We start from the raw sequence: 17,366 nt of genomic DNA on the forward strand, positions 1-17,366 counted from the left end.
TCTGTGCATTAGGTGCATGTCCAGCTCCAGGCTTTTCAGCAGCAGCACATTCCTTCACTCTTTTTTTGCCTTCCCTCCGCAAACCCTCTGAAACGTCCTGCTTTTTTCTGAAGCCACAGAGTTTCCCAGGGGGGTGGATGAACTGTTTCGCGCTGAAGCCCGCAGGACCAGACTGGGGGGAAGTTTGGGACTGGTCCTGGTGTGACTCCTGTAGGTTGTTGCAGCCTGTGGACACCCCATCTGCGGCAGGAATCACCGTGGGAATGCCCCACAGGCTGTCTCTTCTCTATTCCCAAGTGAATTATTACTTCTTGGCAGACAGCAACATGGTCATTCATGATTATTTACTCCTCCGTGCTCCTTCCCTGCGTGCGGATCGGTTACACCGTGCAGCTCATAATGGCTCCCCTGGTGCAGCTGCTTCCAGGGGTTTGGGGTATGGCTTGGCCGCAGCTGAGCAAGGCTTTATGGCTCATTTCCCATGCACTGAGCCCAGGGGTTGCAAAACCACATGGAGAGGGGACGTGCGGCGTCCTGGCGTGGGCAGGGAGCAGCTGCGCTTTCCTCTGGCTGCAGGAGAGCCGCGAAGCCCGGCTCCAGCTCCCAGCTTTGCTCTCTAATGTCAGTGGGAAGAGGGTGCTCCACCCTCCCTGGGGCTCCTCTCCTCAGCTGCTGAATTGCCACCTCCTGGCTCCCATTCAGGGTGTGGGATGCAGTGCCTGGGGCAGCCACACCTTGCCTGAAATTCATCCCCATGCTGTAACCCAGGCATTGGAGTCTTCCCATCCCTGGAGGGGAAACTTCCTAACTCCCCTTCTGGGGCAGCTAGGGCACTTCTGGCATCTCCGAGTGGGTGTTTAAGTGAATCTCTGCAATTTCAAAAATTGTTTCAGTTAAAAATTACTCTAGAATATGAGTCTGAAAAGGCTGAAGATTTTCCACGAAAACCAGAGGGGTTTGACTTCAGAAAATATTTCTAATTTCAACTCAAATTTAAAGAAAGGGCAGGCTTTTTGTGGACCAAAAAAACCTTCCTATGAAAAAGTGTGACTGGAGGCATGCAAAAATACATCCTGCCCAAGGGTTCTTCATAATGCGGGCAGACTCTCTGGGGACAATGAAACGACCAAAAGGCAGTTTGGAGATAGAGCTGTATTGAGAAAAGAAAATGACTGCTGTATGTCACCTTGGACAGACCTTTTGCATTCCCCAGCGATGGCTCTGTCTGTCCCACATCTTTGGCTGTGTCAGTCCTACTTTAAAGCAGCCGGGAAGGATTTTCCTCTGTGCATAGCTGCTGGTGGACGACCTCTTGGGTTGTGCTTTGCAGCATATGAATGCAGCTTGACGTCCTGGGGCATGCAGGGTCATGCATGTTCTTGCTTTGCCTGGGCCCATACAAACAGGTACGCTGCTTGCATGGCATGCAAGCCTGGAGCTGAAGGCTGCCCTCAGTGTGCAGGACAGACATGCCTCTGGGCTATGTCTGTGGTAGCAAGTGAAGCTCTCCCAGAACTGCTGTCTGGCCTGGGGAACCGCCTGCATCCATAGCATGAAATCCTCTAGCCATCGAACAGAGGAAATGGCATGCAAAGTGCCTACTGGAAATGGTCCCTGACCCATGCTTGGTTCCAGCCTGAGCCTAGGAGTTGTTTTGGAGAATGATAGTTGGTTTGAGCCAAGACAACACCTGGCACCGTGCTGCCCTTTTAGCAGCACAGGTGGTCCAGCTGCAGAGCCCAAGAACATCTCGTGTCTAGACGTAGCTGTGTCCAGAAACGCTTCTCCTCCTGTGTCACTTAAAATGTCAAAGCAGGAGATTGCTCTGGCCCTGTCTCCGCATATCCAAGACATGTTGTAAATTCATTGCTCTTCCTTTTTAGCTGTTCAAGTGAATCTGGCCAATGTGAATGCCGGCCCCACATGTTTGGACGTCAGTGCAACCAGGTGGAGCCTGGCTATTACTTCATTTCACTTGATCATTACATCTATGAGGCGGAGGAAGCCAGCTTGGGTCCTGTAAGTAGCAGTTTTAGTGGGCCGATGTGTCTGGACAGCTGTGGGAAAGTTGTTTCACCATCTGGGTGTTGGAAGCGTCTGTTTTATACCCTGAGTGTTTTGCAATTAAAATGTGGAAAACACAAAACTGAATTGTATCAGAAAACTGTCAACCTGTAGCTCTTCAATCTTAGTATCAATAAATAATGTAGTAATTTTGGGGGAAAACTGCCATTTTTCTTTTTAAACCTGATGATGACTGCACAATTTGTTTCCTGTCAGCATCCCTCTCTGTATCGCCACAGTGTTATGTGCCCACCACACCCATTGCTCCTTCCCCTCTTATCTCAAGACTAGTGGGACACCGACACTGGCTCTTCTCTTTGGTGCCACTGAAACCAGGAGGGAATGAAGCACATTGCTACAGCTTTTAGAGCTTCTGTACATCAGTAGCATTTATGTTATTAATGACTGAAACCATAGTTGATTGTGCAAAAAACTGCTTTTGTAAGTGAGGTTGCCTCTAGTTGTTTTGCCCGCTGGCGTGATACATCAGGGTCTCTGGCTTTTTCTGTTCACCACCGCACAGCCTTGCTTTTAATTCATTAACAGCAGCTAGGTGATTACATCAATTACTTTTGCCTCCAGCAAGGAGCCTGGGAGATCAGATAATGGTTTCTCTAAAGCAGCAGATCTTTGCTTGCAGTTGGGGCACTTAGTCCTTATTTCAGGCAAAATGCAGGCACTTTGCAGTTTCAGCCAAGGCAGAGGATTTTTGCTCTTAGATAACTGCAGAGAGGGAAGACAGTGCAGAGCAGAAGTTGGACCACAGCAGAGGGCATGTGAGCTGACACAGGGGTTTTGGTGCACTTGTGTCTGCCCAACTGGAGAGGTGGTACCCAAGGCCTCAACAAGGCTTGGGGATGGAGAATCCTGGCATAAAAGCCCACCTTGCCAAGCAGAGCAAGGGGATGTGCTGCTCGTTTGCCTTTTGAAACTTCAGAACAAACCGTTTTAAAAAACAGCAATATTGAAAAGCTTTCTCACAAATCTGGTGGCAGAATAAAACTCTGAATTCCCAGGTAGGGGCCCAGCACAAGACAAGGTGAAGTGACACAGAGTTGCAGGGATTTTCAGGCAGTGCCAAGCCCCCGTGCTCCCCATAGCTTCACACCCTCGCTCACGTCCCACCTGCCATCCTTTCTGGGGAGCTCTTACCCTTTGTGCAACGCCAAAGGGTAATAACTTATCACCAGGCAAGGGACATCCTGAATTGATATGTATATATAAAGACATTTCCTTACATTTTATCCCCTTCTACTGAAGCAGCTTCCTTAGGAATGCACAGGATGTTGTTCTATGGGGAGAACTATTTGTGGATGCAGATATATTTGAAACGGGAAGTTTGAACGCCACATGTTTCTATTTTCTGTTGCCTTTTTCCTCTTCTTTGCTTTATATAGAGTAGCAGATAAAAACCTTGCACCTCAGACTGAAAGGAGTGACCACATATTGATTTGGCTGTTAAATATCTCACAAAGATTAGGACCTATGTTATTTAGTGATGCCCTACTCATGATGGCCGTGATCTGCTTTTCAGATGTTGTCCTGAGAGGTGCTTTGGAGCAGCCGGGTATAGTCAGGAAGTAATTAGCACTCAGCTTGGTCAGTTGATAGAGCAGTTATGTGACACTGCAGTAAATCTTACTGCTACAAGTATGATGTGAAAGTCCTTACAGTGAATGAGATGTCATAGCTGGTGGATTAGTTACTTACAGCAAGTTTTAAAATTTAATTCCCCACTCCAACAGAGAAACGGATGAAGAGTTGCGCAGTGTTGTTTTATTTTATCTTTCTTGCTGTTTGTATATTGTTAAGTGGAAGGGCAACGGTGCGCATGCACATGGATTTAAAAGAGAATTCGTGTTCTCTGGGATGCCAATGATGGATGCTGCTATCCGGAAGTGATCCATCAGCAGAACTCATCACTTCACACACTCCCATGGGCTCACAAATTTGATGTATTGGTATTAAAATCTCTGTTCCCTGTTTTTGTAGGGAGTAAACATAATAGAGCGCCAGTACACGCCAGACCGCACGCCGTCGTGGACAGGCATAGGATTTGTAAGGGTCCCTGAGGGGGCGTACCTGGAATTCTACATTGACAACATCCCCTACTCCATGGAGTATGATATTCTGGTCCGCTACGAGCCGCAGGTAGGTCTGTGAGTATGGGCATTGCTGCCTCCTGGCAAGCATTGGCTGTCCTGGTGCACAACTGACAGGAGCCCTGTGCTTCCAGGAGTTATTAGGACTCAAAGACAAGGATGGACACAGTTAAACATCTGAGATGTGTGAAAATCCAAGATGATGTTGACTATTACTTCTATTATTTGCTTTACAGTTTTGTTCATTATTGTGTTGTTTCAGCACCTGTTTAATGACCAAATTAAAAAGTGACAAGTCCCATCAGTACAGATTAGAATATAAATTTGGCATTAGCTAGATGGCCTTCTAATAGGTGGAAATGCTGTTATGCGCCTTAGGAGACAAATTGCCCATCATGGATGGTAAATGCCTGCAGCCAAGAGTTTTGCAAGCAGTTGGTTTTGACTGTGGATAATTCACAGGGAGAAAGGAAAGAGAAAAATCCCCCCAGCTCCTTATAGAGCTTGGCAGCAATTGGCTGCAGGTGCAGTACCCAGAGGTGGGGGGAGAGGATGTCAGCAAACCCCTGCACTGGTGCTGTGCCACAGATAGCACTGCTGACCACCTACACCTAGTCATGTTTTTTTGGGGAGGAAGGGAGAGAGGCTGCTGTGCTGGATGATGTCCAGGGACACTTGCCTTGTCTTGCCTCAGCCCAAACCTGCAGCTGGTAGATGCTCCATTGATGCTGGAGCTGCAGCCCCATCCTCCCTGAAGCACAATGACCGCTCCATGCTCTGTGTGCACGCTCTTTCTGGCCTGAGCTCTGGATGCTGCTGGGAGCTTACAGCTGTTGCTCGATGCTGATCAGCCTTTTTTTCCCCCAGTTGCCGGATCAGTGGGAAAAAGCTGTGATCAGCGTCTCGCGCCCAGGCAAGATTCCCACGGGTAGCCGGTGCGGGAATACAGTTCCTGATGATGATAATCAGGTCGTCTCACTGTCACCCGGCTCCAGGTCGGTATGACTGGATGGGCCAAAAGGAGAAAAAAAACATTTAAAAAATTGAAACAGGGTAATGTCTCATTTTCAGTTTGCTGTGGCCTCTGTGAAAATGCATGAAATTTAATTTCCAGTGGTTATAAAAACATATTTAGTCTTGTGTCTGTAGACTCAAAGCTTTCAAGTTTATCCTTGTTGTCTGATCTATTTTGTTCACTGAGTAAAGAGGGGGGGAAGTGTTTGCACAGCCTGTGAGTGAACATTGGTATGACTCTCTACCTTGCCGATAAGCTTTTCCGGTTCTGACTTGCACAAGCCTCCACACTGCCCCTTTCACATTGTAACTTTTGTTCTGCCTGGTCTTGGCTGCTTTCTGTTATCTCTATTGCTTTATATGGCCACCTGAAACACATTATGGTGCTGGACGTTTGAAGTAAGGATTGTTTCCTGTTCCTAATCCAGATACGTCGTTTTCCCACGGCCTGTCTGCTTTGAGAAGGGGCTGAATTATACCATCCGCCTGGAGCTGCCCCAGTACTCCTCAGTGGATACGGAGACGGAAAGCCCATACACACTCATTGACTCTGTGAGCAGAAATTATTTTGGGGATGCTGTGGTGGAAAACTATATTTAAAGTCTGAAAGTTTGCATGTCGTCTAGGATGCGTCTGTGTAGATCCAAAGTAGTATCTGACAACTTTGTTGCTTACAGCTGAAACCAGATTTTAACTGAACAATGTAAAGCACTGTAGGTTTCTTCAGTCTCAAAGTGTGTGCGTTGTTTTTTTGTGTTTTACAAGGCTTACAAGATAGTTTCACAGACCTGTAGTTTCTTTGGGGAGGCTAATGAGTGCCGTATATGTCATGAATGTCAACTTTTTTCTTTTGAATGGATAGAATTTGGTAGATACCAGAAAAAGCCCACCAAAACCAAGAGAACTACTGTCATCTTCCTTCCCAGTTCTGTCTGGCTGTTTCCTTTTTGGCCAAAAAAGGATAGGGATAATAGTGAATTTTCACAATTTTCTTGGAGGCTATTTATAAATAGTGATACTACATCATTGTAAAATTGTTTTGTAGCTTGTTCTCATGCCATACTGCAAATCGCTGGACATATTCACAGTGGGAGGCTCAGGCGAAGACGTGGTCACGAACAGCGCTTGGGAGACTTTCCAAAGATACCGGTGTCTGGAAAACAGCAGGAGCGTTGTGAAAACCCCCATGACGGACGTCTGCAAGAACATCATATTCAGCATTTCTGCTCTATTACATGAAACCGCATTATGTACGTAACCACCTATTTGTAGGGCAAACCACGCCTGGAAGCTGGATGATGCTTGCGGGCAGACCCGTTTGCACAGGGAAGGCGTGTGCGTGGGATGAGGCAGGTAATTCACATCCTGTGCTGTGATACTCATTCCCCCTGATGCTCTTCTCTGCTCAGCATGCCAGTGCGACCCCCAGGGCTCCCTGAGTTCGGTGTGTGACCCCAGCGGAGGACAGTGCCAGTGTCGTCCCAATGTTGTCGGAAGACAGTGTGACAGATGCGCCCCTGGCACCTTTGGGTTCGGGCCCAGTGGATGCCGATGTACGTTCAACCCTTGGCTCTGTGCTGTGCTGTGGTCGGGGCCCTGCATTTAGGGCTTGCCATGGAAACGCAGCCCCTCTCTCCCTGTCCTTGCAGCATGCGAGTGCCATGTCCGAGGCTCTTACAATGCCTTCTGCGACGCAGAGACGGGCCAGTGCCACTGCTTCCCAGGGGTGTATGGGCGGCAGTGCGACCGCTGCCTGCCCGGCTTCTGGGGCTTCCCCAACTGCCAGCCCTGCCACTGTAATGGCCACGCTGACGACTGCAGCCCCTACACCGGGGAGTGCCTGAGCTGCCGGGACCACACAACAGGGCACAACTGTGAGAGGTATGGCACGGGCACCCCGTCCCTGGCCCCTCTCCTTCCCCCCAGCAGGATGGGCGCAGCAGCCATTCCTCTCCAGCACTGGTGCTTGGGCGCATGTGAATCCATGGAGGAAGTTCCTGCACCCTGAGAGCGGGAGCAGCTCTGGTGGTCCTGGAGGAGGATAGGAGCAGGGTACCCCATCTTCCCTGCCCATGGCCTCACGCCTCCTAGACATGCCTGCCCAGATCCCAGAGGGCACGTTATGGGACCCTGGGGCTTCAGAGAGGCTTTCTCTATTGAAAGCCTCTTGAGAGGCATCAGCTTTGGGTCTCCTGCTCTTATGCTGGTGTGAGCCAGACTAATTTGCCTCTGTGGCTGCTCAGAACATGAATGGCACAGGAGAGCTGTGAGTATGTTTCTGCCCTTTGGTTCTTCATGGTGGTTGAAAACCTGAGTGTAGTTACAGCAAGGCTGCAGTCGGTTTTCCTGCAGTCCCCTGCATGGTATGTACCCCATTGCGCAGGTGCCAGGCTGGCTACTACGGAGACCCCATCCTGGGATCAGGTGACCACTGCCGCCCCTGCCCTTGCCCTGATGGCCCCGAGAGTGGACGCCAATTTGCCAGCGGCTGTTACCAGGATCCGGTCACACTGCAAGTCGTGTGTGTCTGTAGTGTGGGATACGTAGGTACTTTGTGGGTGCATGGAGCGGGCCTGGTTGGACTGAGCCTCCCGGTGGGAAGGGGTATGTTCATAGGGGTTGTTGGATACGACCACAGCACCAGTGTCAATGTGATGCTGCTGGAGTTTGGCAGTGCTTGAAGGTGCCAGGGCAGAGCAGCTTGTGCAGGCGATGCTAGCACCACCGTGAACCTCATCCCCAGCAGCCTGGCGGGGGATGACCGGTGGTCGGCAGAGGTGGACAGGATGGCAATGGAGCCAAGGGGATGAGCGTACTGGTGGCTGGGCTGCAATACCATGCCTTGGTGCCCTAAGTGGTACCTGTCCATGCTGCACCAAGCTGCTGCAGTCTCACCAAGCGCTACCTCTGTTGCTTTGAGCATGATCCAATTAACACCCCCTCAATTAAGGGCCTTTATTGTCCTGCCTCAGTACTGCCGTTTTAGGGGGCCGTGTGCTAGCGACCTGTGATAGTAATTCCCACTGTGCCTGTTTGTTCAAACAGGCAGCCGATGTGATGAATGTGCGTCTGGCTTCTTTGGGAGTCCTGATGAGGTTGGCGGCGCCTGCCAGCCATGCCAGTGCAACAACAACATCGACACCACTGACCCGGAGGCCTGCGACAAGAAGACGGGAACGTGCATGAAGTGCCTGTATCACACAGAGGGAGAAAACTGCCACCTCTGCAAACAGGGCTACTACGGGAGCGCCCTGCAGCAGGACTGCAGAAGTGAGTGGGGAGATGCAGCCATGTCACTTCAGCTGGCCATGTCACGAGGCAGCAGTGGCTGCCTGAGCTCTTTTTAATTTACCTGGGAGCATTTGGGGTGGAGGGGAAACCTGATTACCTCCAGCTGGAGCGTCTTGCAGCTGCCCTGCAGCTCAGCTGAGCTCCTGGTCAGGAGGGGAATCCTTTACATTTGACATGGAGAGCAGGGACTGCATTTACATGTGCTGAAAGGACAAGGATTTTTCGGGAAGGGGGTTTCTTGCCCTCTTATTAGCTGTCTTTGTTTGTTTCTTCTCCGGAGATGGGCTGTGGCAGGGTGTGGGTTTGGCTTTTGTTTACACCAGAGTCCCTGCAGGTGTGGCTGGACAGTGGGAGGGAGTCCTGCCTGGGGAGCAAGGCCCACGGCAGAGAACTGAACTGGGCGGTGGGGAGGCAGACCCTCCTCTCCCTCAGCGCTGGATGCAGCCTGGCAGGGTGGGTGGGTCGCTACATGGATGAGCGGAGCCCTTCGGCAAGCAGATTTGCCACCACAGCTGGCTGACAGGAGCTGGACAGCCTTGGCCTTTGGTTGTGTACAGAGGGAGGAGAGAAGAGGAGGAGGGCTGGGCTGCTTGCAAGGGGGCTCCTGTTGCCTCCTGTGTGCTGGGACAGAAGCCGTAGAGGTGGCCAGCCTGGGACATGAGCAGGGCTTTTGAGTGATGCTGGGTGGCGTTCAGTGTTGGGTCAGCCAGGCCTGGCCGCAGACATAGGACGTACCGGCATCTGCCCACACCTCTAGGGGATCGGAGAATAAATTAAACACAAGCTTCAGGCAGTTTGGTAACAAAAGGGAGGGCTCACATCGAGGCACTGTGCTCCTTCCCTCACAGAATGCGTCTGCAACTACCTGGGCACCATTCGGGAGGACTGCGAGGGCTCGGAGAGCTGCCGGTGCGAGGCGGCCACAGGGCAGTGCCGGTGCCTCCCCAACGTGGTGGGGCAGACCTGCGACCGCTGTGCCCCCAACACATGGAGGCTCGCCAGCGGTGCCGGCTGCGAGCAGTGCGGCTGCGACCCCGCACGTTCCCTCGGGCCCGCCTGCAACGAGGTGAGGGGAGCGTGGGGCACACTGTGAGGGCTCGGCCTTCGCTCCAGTGTGGGGGCGAGCCGGTGAGGTGATCATGTCTCTTGTTATTTTTTGGCAGTTCACAGGGCAGTGCCAGTGCATGCGGGGCTTCGGAGGACGGACCTGCAGGGAGTGCCAGGAGCAATTCTGGGGTGACCCGGGCGTGGAGTGCCAAGGTGAGTCCCAGCCCGGCCACTGCTTGTGTGTGCCCTGCCTGCTTCTTTTGGAAGTGACCTGGTATCCGGGCACACTGTCACCCCCCGGTGCGCTGGGACACCCCTGCCGGGAGCAGCCCCTCCGGAGTCTCCCACCAGTGCCCGCATGAGCCTTTGAAGTGAGGAGAAGGCATGGCGGGTCTGTCCCTGGGTTTTGGTGCCTCTGGGGATGGAAGGCGCAGCAGGAGCCTGGCCCAACGCTTGCCTTGTTTGTTTTATTTCTTGTTGGACACTTATTTAGAAACAATCACCTATATGTAGAAACCAACTCTTCTCTAACCATTAGGTTGCAATGTTGCCAGGTAAGCCGGTGTGGTAGAAAAGATGTTGCAAGTGTTTGGGTTTGAGAATTGGTCTGGAAATTAGTTTCCTTTGCCCTCTGTTTGTATGTAGTGGAAGACCCCTGTCTCCTCTTCTGTCTTGCTAGGGAGGCTGGAGCTGAAGAAATGAGGGTTGTGATTTAGTAGGAGACTCTTCTTATATTTCAGATGAAAATAAAGGAGCCAGCAGAGACCATGCAGTGGGATAGCCATAGCTACATGCTTCAAAACAGAGCGCCACAAAGTCGCTTGTTTAGAAAACTGGATGCTCTCTGTCCTCTCATTATAAACAAGTCTGTTCATTAGCTGGAAAAGACACTTCAAACACTGTCCAGACCAGAACAAACTTGTATCTCTGATCTGTTCAAATAGGAGCCTTTGCCAGGAGGGTTTGCAGTAGATTAAGGTATTTTTTCCTGCAGGGAGGAATGTGCTTGCTGTGGTCTTTAATAAATCCCTTACAATAGAGATACCTTAGAGCCCATTATCCAACCAGATAGGCAGGTCACAGCTACTTGGTTAATGCAGCAGATGAAAGGACTGGGGAATTGTCCTGGTTCCCGAGTACATATTGGGTTTCTCGGGGGAGGCTGTGTGTGTTCTGGCATGGTGAAGGGTGCTGACCCTGCTGGCTCCGGGGCAGGGATTGTCTCTTGGTATCAGCTGTCTCCATCAGGATTTATTAGTGCAGTCCATCAGCATACCTTATCAGCAGGATTTTGCCATGTACCAGCATTTCTGGCTTCTCATGGAGTTTCTGCTTTTTAGCATTTCTGAAGTAAAGAGAGGGTATATTCTTCAGAGCCTGTTTTAACCGTACAAGCTCTATGCTCTCCTTCCAACCTGCCGCCCCTTCTGTCCCCAAGTGACACAGGAGACTCACTCTGGTGGAAATGCAAGGAGCTCTCTGTGGCAGGCAGGGAGAGTTGGTGCCTGGGGCTGAGCCACAGCAGCCTGTGGCGCGGTGCCTTGGATGGGTTCCAAGTGTGCGCTCGCTCGTGGAACGCATCCAGCCCCGCAGTGCTGCTGAGTGTCCCCAGCGTGGGCGTCAGTGCCTCCTGTCCTGTCTCCCATTCTTCCTCAGCAGAAAGAGAGGTGACTTCTCAGCTTTCATTTAGTCCCGGCGAGCAGAGGGGTGATGTTCAGGTTCAGGCTGGCAGATGTGCAGCCATCGCGTGGGCAGGTAGCAGCTCTCAGTCATAAGCGGTTTGCAGGCAACCTGGAAAACTGTGACGGTTAAGGAGTAAGGAGTTACAGAGCAGTGCCCCTGGAAAATAATTTAAATATGGCCTGCAGCCAAGGTGAAGCTGGAATGGAGGCAGGGATTCATCAAAAAGACGTCAGCTCCAGTTGCAGGGGGACACATGGACTCCTGGCCATGGTGTTTGCCATCTGCCCGTGGTGGCATGCTCGTGCTGGCCCAAGCAGCCAAAAAGGCCACACTTTGTACTGCGTTCAGGAAGAAAATACAAACCAATCTGGATGGGGAATGGTGAGAGAGCTGTGAACCGTGTGAGGGTGGATGGACAGTCTTTGCTGAGGGCACCGAGCTGATGTGGAGGTGTGGACGTCAGCCCCAATGAATCTGGGGTGGGATCCTCCACCAGCTGGGGCAGGTGGCATCTGCTCAAGGTTGGAAATTGCAGGGTGCATCACTCAAGGGACAGTAATGTGTGATGTCTTCATCAGAGGTATTCAGGCTGTTGGCAGCAATAGACATGAGCCCCTGCTGAGAAATGAGGACTGTACTGCTCACAAAAAAAAAACAAAACCAAAAACCAAACCAAACCAAAAAAAACACAACAAAGGTCATGGTAACACAAGTGCCTGGGCACAGCTATGTGGAGATATACAAAATGGCCCATTTAGGACAGGTTCCCAAGGGCTCGCAGCAGCACCGAGCTGTGGATGTGGCCCCGGTGTCCCAGCATGCTCCTCTGGAAAACAGACTCCAGTGCATGCTTCCCCATTGTCCCCACTTATGGCAGTGACCATTGCCGCTGCTGCCTGTGACTTGTTTTCTAGAAATCTTGGCAAGACCAGAGATGGCAAAGCAGAGCTGGGGAAGCAGTTTTTTGCACCCGGTCTGGGTGCTCTGATTTGCAGCCTGTGGTCTCTGTGGAGGAGAGAAGGTGTCATTGACTGTCTCCTCTCTGCATGTCCCCGGAGACCACACTGGGACCAGACTGCTGGGGCAAGCCAACGTGGGTGCCTACGTTGGGGCAGCATCTTGACACCTCAGCACTGGGTACACTCCCACAACCCACAGATGTCCATCGGGGATTGCACACTGCAGAGAGTCTGTAGGACTGGGACTTTGGAGACTGCTTACCCTATGCTTTAAAAAAGTGCAACAGTTACTCGTTTAATTTAACATAATGCCTAAAACAAGCACAGGAGAGGCATAGAGGATGGGGAAAAGCCCAGCGTGTCTCTCAGCCCCATGCAGGTCCCTGTGAGGAATACAGTGAGCAGGAGCTGTGCAGTGAGCATCATCTGCTTGGGGGGCAGTGCCAGCCCCTTTGCAGGACTCTTCTGGCCGTTGTTTCAGCTACAAGCTATATGCAGCTCTGCACAAGCCTGCACGTGGACGTGTGTGTGTGCATAAAAATCCTTGTTAAGGTAGTAAACGATAGGATTACAAATTTGATCAAACTCGTGTCTCCCAGGCATTCTGCTGGAGTTTTTCTGAAGCCTGGCAACCAAAGTGCAGGACTTGGCATGTTGAGCTCTGCGCCGACTTCAGCCCGCAAAGCGCATTTCTGGCAGGAGGCTCCAGGCTCCCAGGAAGCCTCTGAGATACAATGTGGCTGCAGATGCAGCTCAAACCATGCCCTTGCACAGTAGATATTTGAAGTTTGTGTGTTTCATGTAAGATAAAGGAGATTACAGTTTTACGACCATTACTGTTTTAATTAATTCAACAAGCAGAACAGCATGCAGTTAGTAAAAGGTACTGTATGAGACTGAAAGTTAGGTTGTATTGTTATATCCCCTTTTACAAGAAGCATACCTGTGTAAATATTTTCCTGTGTTGGACTTGAGTATCAAGTCCTATTGTAAAGAACAGAATTAATTGAACTAAGATGGAAAAAAAGTAATGTTTTTATCAAATACTCATTGCAGACATTGGTAGAAAGTTGGTTTTCCTCAGTTTTTAATCTCTGTTATATATACCTGGTGCCAAAACATCTGTTCACTGGAGATTACCCCATTGCCATTTAAGAATAGGCTTCGCAGTCTTAATTTAACACCTGGGCCTTAAACTAGTCACGTAGGTTCCTTTTATAGGAGGTGTTTATGGTGCGGAGAGGAAGATTAGCAGATGTTTCTTTTCGTTCTGTGATAAGTGTCTAAAGGAAGTTGGACAAATTATACACTAAAGAAAATGTAATTTTCACAATGGGTTTCATAATTTCAATTTACCTGTGGTCTTAAAATATTGTGATGTTTATTGATTGTTTCCAGCAAGTTGCCCTTTTGGCAAGGTCTGCTAGCATGTTAAAACGCAGCACAACTCTAGTAATTCTAGGCTTATACTGAAAATCATAATGCTGAGGAGTTAGCAGTATGCTACAGGCTAATTTGAATCAGTAGCTGATTGTTCAGAAGAAATTTGCTAGCTCTGCAAGACTTTAAACCTTACAAATTGCTGAATGGTTTTATCATCATAGTGTCTTACTACCACTGGGAAATGATGCCAGGAAATCATGTTTGGACAAACTCTTTGGTTTTTTTCTCTCTGGATGAGTTAAACATTTGATGCTCTCTGTCCCCGATCTCAAGCAGTAAAGAAAATATTTCTGCAAAAATTATTTCTGTTCTGTGTAGCATGATGTATGACGCTTGTTCCTAGCATCCTGCAATAAGGCATGAAACCCTGAGCCTGATCCTCATACAGTCCTTTCAGTATCTATTATATCATCTCGGCTGTAGTATCAACTGCTTTGACACACCTTAGTTTAAATTAAGTTATATGCAAATATGCCATATATTAAATTATGGTAGTTTAAATGGAAGTGAGTTCTAAATATTTAAAATCAGTGCGAAAGGTAGCAGAGCTGTCAGTAACTGAAAGATCCTTGTGAGCTTGAAGCAAACCACTTGAGTTAGTCATTAACTTCTCTGGGATTTCTCTCTGTAGGTTTCTACAAGCCTACGTTCGATAAAACATGTATGAGTGTTACTTTTATCTTTAAGATCAGTAAAAAAAATTGCGAAAAGAGAAATGCATTGATCAAGGTGGTAAAAAAAATTACCCATGGATACTCTGTGTGCACGCACTTATGTGCATATGCATTTGTGAACAGTTGCAGCTACAATCTTTTATACTCATAAGCTGTTAATCAGCAGATCCTGACTGAATAATGTGGCTAGAAAGTTCTTCTGTCAAAAATGTGATTTCACTTAAGTTGGAGTATGCCACAGAAGAATGTCTGATGGTGTTAAACGCTCAATTAAAGAAAACAATACACCCAGTTCCAAATGACATTTCAAAACAGAAACCTATTATCTTAGTAAATGCTACTTTGAAAACCCTCAGATCTTTAACCAATGATTTAAAAAACCTTCTTTTCCTCCACTATATTTTCCATCGGAGGTACTGCAGTGTCCTGCTTTGCTTACCCAGGGACAGATTTGATCCCTGTCTTAACTGATCTTCAAAGCAAGCAGCCCATGCTGTGTTAACTTGCAGCACTTCACCCCGGCCTTGGTCCACCCTCTATATGGAGGGAGAATAATCAACCATTTGTCTTGAAGGCCATTTCCAACCCAAACTGGTTAAGGCATCTGAATGTCTCTCAGTAAGCTCAGCATTTGCATGGTTTTACAGCACAAAATGAACCACTTTTCCCAATATCTAGTCATGCAAGCATAGGTAAAGCATTTAGAAAGAGCTTACAGGTCTTAATGTCTTTCCCTATTCCACAGATACTATGCTAGGTGGCATATAAAGCCATCGCTAGCTACTGGATAATATCTGAAACACTTCTGCAGCCCTAGATGTGCCTTCGTATTTCTTGTTCTTGGGGAAAATCAGATTAACCAAGGCATATGCTAGAATTAGATGTGGTATAACTGCTCAAGTGTTACATCAGACTTAGGAGTGTGCTGTTTAGAGCCGAAATCTTGAGAGCCAAGCTATACTTTGAAGACTGTTTGCATTAGCCTATTTGAGACTATCAGAAGCAAAACTGTGGTAGCAGAGAGCATTGTTAGCACAGGACTGCATAGGAGTTGGCTCACATGGTGGCCGTAGGAATAAACAAAGGAAGTGGTAGAGGAGCAAGAACTCCACTGGGGCTAAATATGATTCTAGGATACTTTGGCCAAAAACAATGCTGGGCATGATGTGCTGGATCATTCTGGCATGGGGTTCACTCTGTTTCTAGCAGGTGATGGGAATCAAAGCATCTCCTGTTTTCACATTCCAGTTCATTGGCGGTGATAATCAATGTCATGTGAATCCTTTTGGTGGATGTGCACCCACCCTCGTGAATGATGGATGTAACTTTGCACGCGGTTATTCTACCATGAGCTATTTGCCAATCCTGTGCTAGCCTTTTCCAGTCCGTGCCAGCTAGGAGGTCCTCCTTTCCTTTCACATGGATCCTGGCACTGTCACTGTGCTTTTGTCCCTTTAGGAAAAAGTTTCCTTTTGTCACTTTAGGTTAAAGTTGTGCCCTGAAATCCCACGGAGGCTGAAGCCAGAGGGTGCTTTGTGATCAGGTGTTGCATGAGGCAAAGAAGTGAAACCTGTGCACTGAGCTATTTGTCTGGTGGCCCACGGTGTCAAGGCCTTCCTCACTACCTAGAAGGCTTTATATGGTCTTGTCCTGGAGTTGCTTACTGCATTTTGAGATGCCACCACAGCTGACATCAGCTGAGGGTTTGATCCCCACCATGCTGTAAAGGGACAATGCTCTCTGCAGCGGCCTTGGAGGTGCTCTATGCCAGGGTGTGAAATAGCCAGTTGGTGGTGGCCAGGGCATGGGATACAGGACCCCTCCACTAAAGGCACTGGAGGTGGCGGAGGTCCTGTTCCACGTGGCCTTGGAGGGCATAAGAGCAGTTTCTGTGGGTTTCTGGCTGGCCAGATTTAGTTATTGATGAGGTGTCTGGAAACTGGGACCCAGCATCTCATAGAAGCACTCAGAGACTGACTCCAGTGAGGAACAGAGATGATTTCAACTGTGGCTGAAGCACTTGGCTAAGGTCATCTAGGCACTAAAAGAGAAGGTCGCGTGTAACCAAACACTGTCATGCACGTGTCATTTGTGAGATGAAAGGTTTGCTCACAGGATGTAAGCTGTAAGAGGAGCAGTGACGCTTTTGTAAGAATTTTAAAAATGTTTCAGTCAGTACCACAGTAAGGCGTTGTCCGAGGGCTGTAGCTAGAGAGACTGTACCACCAACCTGTAGAAATGCCTCCCAAATTTTCAAAACTGAAAGAAAATAAAATTTACTGGAATCTTATTATTCCAGTTCTGAGGCAGGCTTTTTCTTGTTTTCCTTTAGACTATGGAATTTTTCTTAAAAATAGCGATAAAATTGTCTTCAGTTTTGCCTTTTGGTTTGAAAGCTGGTGTGGTCCTGTGCACAGTTAATAACTTTGAAAGATCATGAAGAAAAAGAAAGAGCAAGTGTGAAAACAGCTCTTTTGAAAGCCATTTTAGATACCATGGATTCACACTACTGAAGTAATGCAGAGCCAGCATTGCCTGCTTCCAGGCTTGATAGAGAATCCTAAATGCCATGAAAAAATCCACAGTAATGTTTCTAGCTGCCTTCTACAATTTTCTCATGGTTTCCACAAAGCTCAGTTTGGAAGTTTTGTAGAATTCTAGAAATATGATTATTATTCCAACTGTTGTGCTGTATTTAGAATAAATTACTTCTTTGTTCTTTATCATCTCCCAGTAGACAGCCGTGAAGTTTGGGTTTTCATTGTGCAAACAAGATAGTACTTAAATTCTCCTCCCCCATTTCCCCAGCATTTTCTGGCTCCAGAGATTTTGAAATCCACATTATCATGTAAATGCCACTAAAGCCATCCCATCTGCCTTTCCTGAACATGCAGGTATTCGGGGCTAGAATTAGCAACGTGGGTTTTTCTTCTTTTTCACTGCAAGCTTTTTAAATCCGCAAGTAAATACAGTGATCTGATTTGCCAGCAGCAAGTATTCATGTAACTTGATCAGATCTCAGGATCTTTGAGAAAAAACACATGCCATTTAGCCTCTTTCTCTGCAGAGGAATTTGGACAATTCATCAT

The 17,366-nt window shown here is 48.5% G+C and overlaps 1 protein-coding gene across 1 annotated transcript in view; it reads left to right on the plus strand.

The window, feature by feature from the left end:
* LAMB1 (laminin subunit beta 1) overlaps positions 1–17,366 on the plus strand; it is a 44,521-nt gene that overhangs the window by 13,719 nt on the left and 13,436 nt on the right. Inside the window, exons 13-23 of the mRNA XM_075081356.1 lie at positions 1,884–2,019; positions 4,057–4,215; positions 5,034–5,161; positions 5,609–5,732; positions 6,226–6,430; positions 6,590–6,733; positions 6,830–7,061; positions 7,564–7,727; positions 8,226–8,450; positions 9,320–9,537; positions 9,635–9,731. Coding sequence (XP_074937457.1) covers positions 1,884–2,019; positions 4,057–4,215; positions 5,034–5,161; positions 5,609–5,732; positions 6,226–6,430; positions 6,590–6,733; positions 6,830–7,061; positions 7,564–7,727; positions 8,226–8,450; positions 9,320–9,537; positions 9,635–9,731 — 1,832 coding nt within the window. The remainder of the gene's footprint in view (positions 1–1,883; positions 2,020–4,056; positions 4,216–5,033; positions 5,162–5,608; positions 5,733–6,225; positions 6,431–6,589; positions 6,734–6,829; positions 7,062–7,563; positions 7,728–8,225; positions 8,451–9,319; positions 9,538–9,634; positions 9,732–17,366) is intronic.

Source organism: Phalacrocorax aristotelis, chromosome 1 (genome assembly GCF_949628215.1).
Source record: "Phalacrocorax aristotelis chromosome 1, bGulAri2.1, whole genome shotgun sequence".
NCBI lineage: Eukaryota > Metazoa > Chordata > Aves > Suliformes > Phalacrocoracidae > Phalacrocorax > Phalacrocorax aristotelis.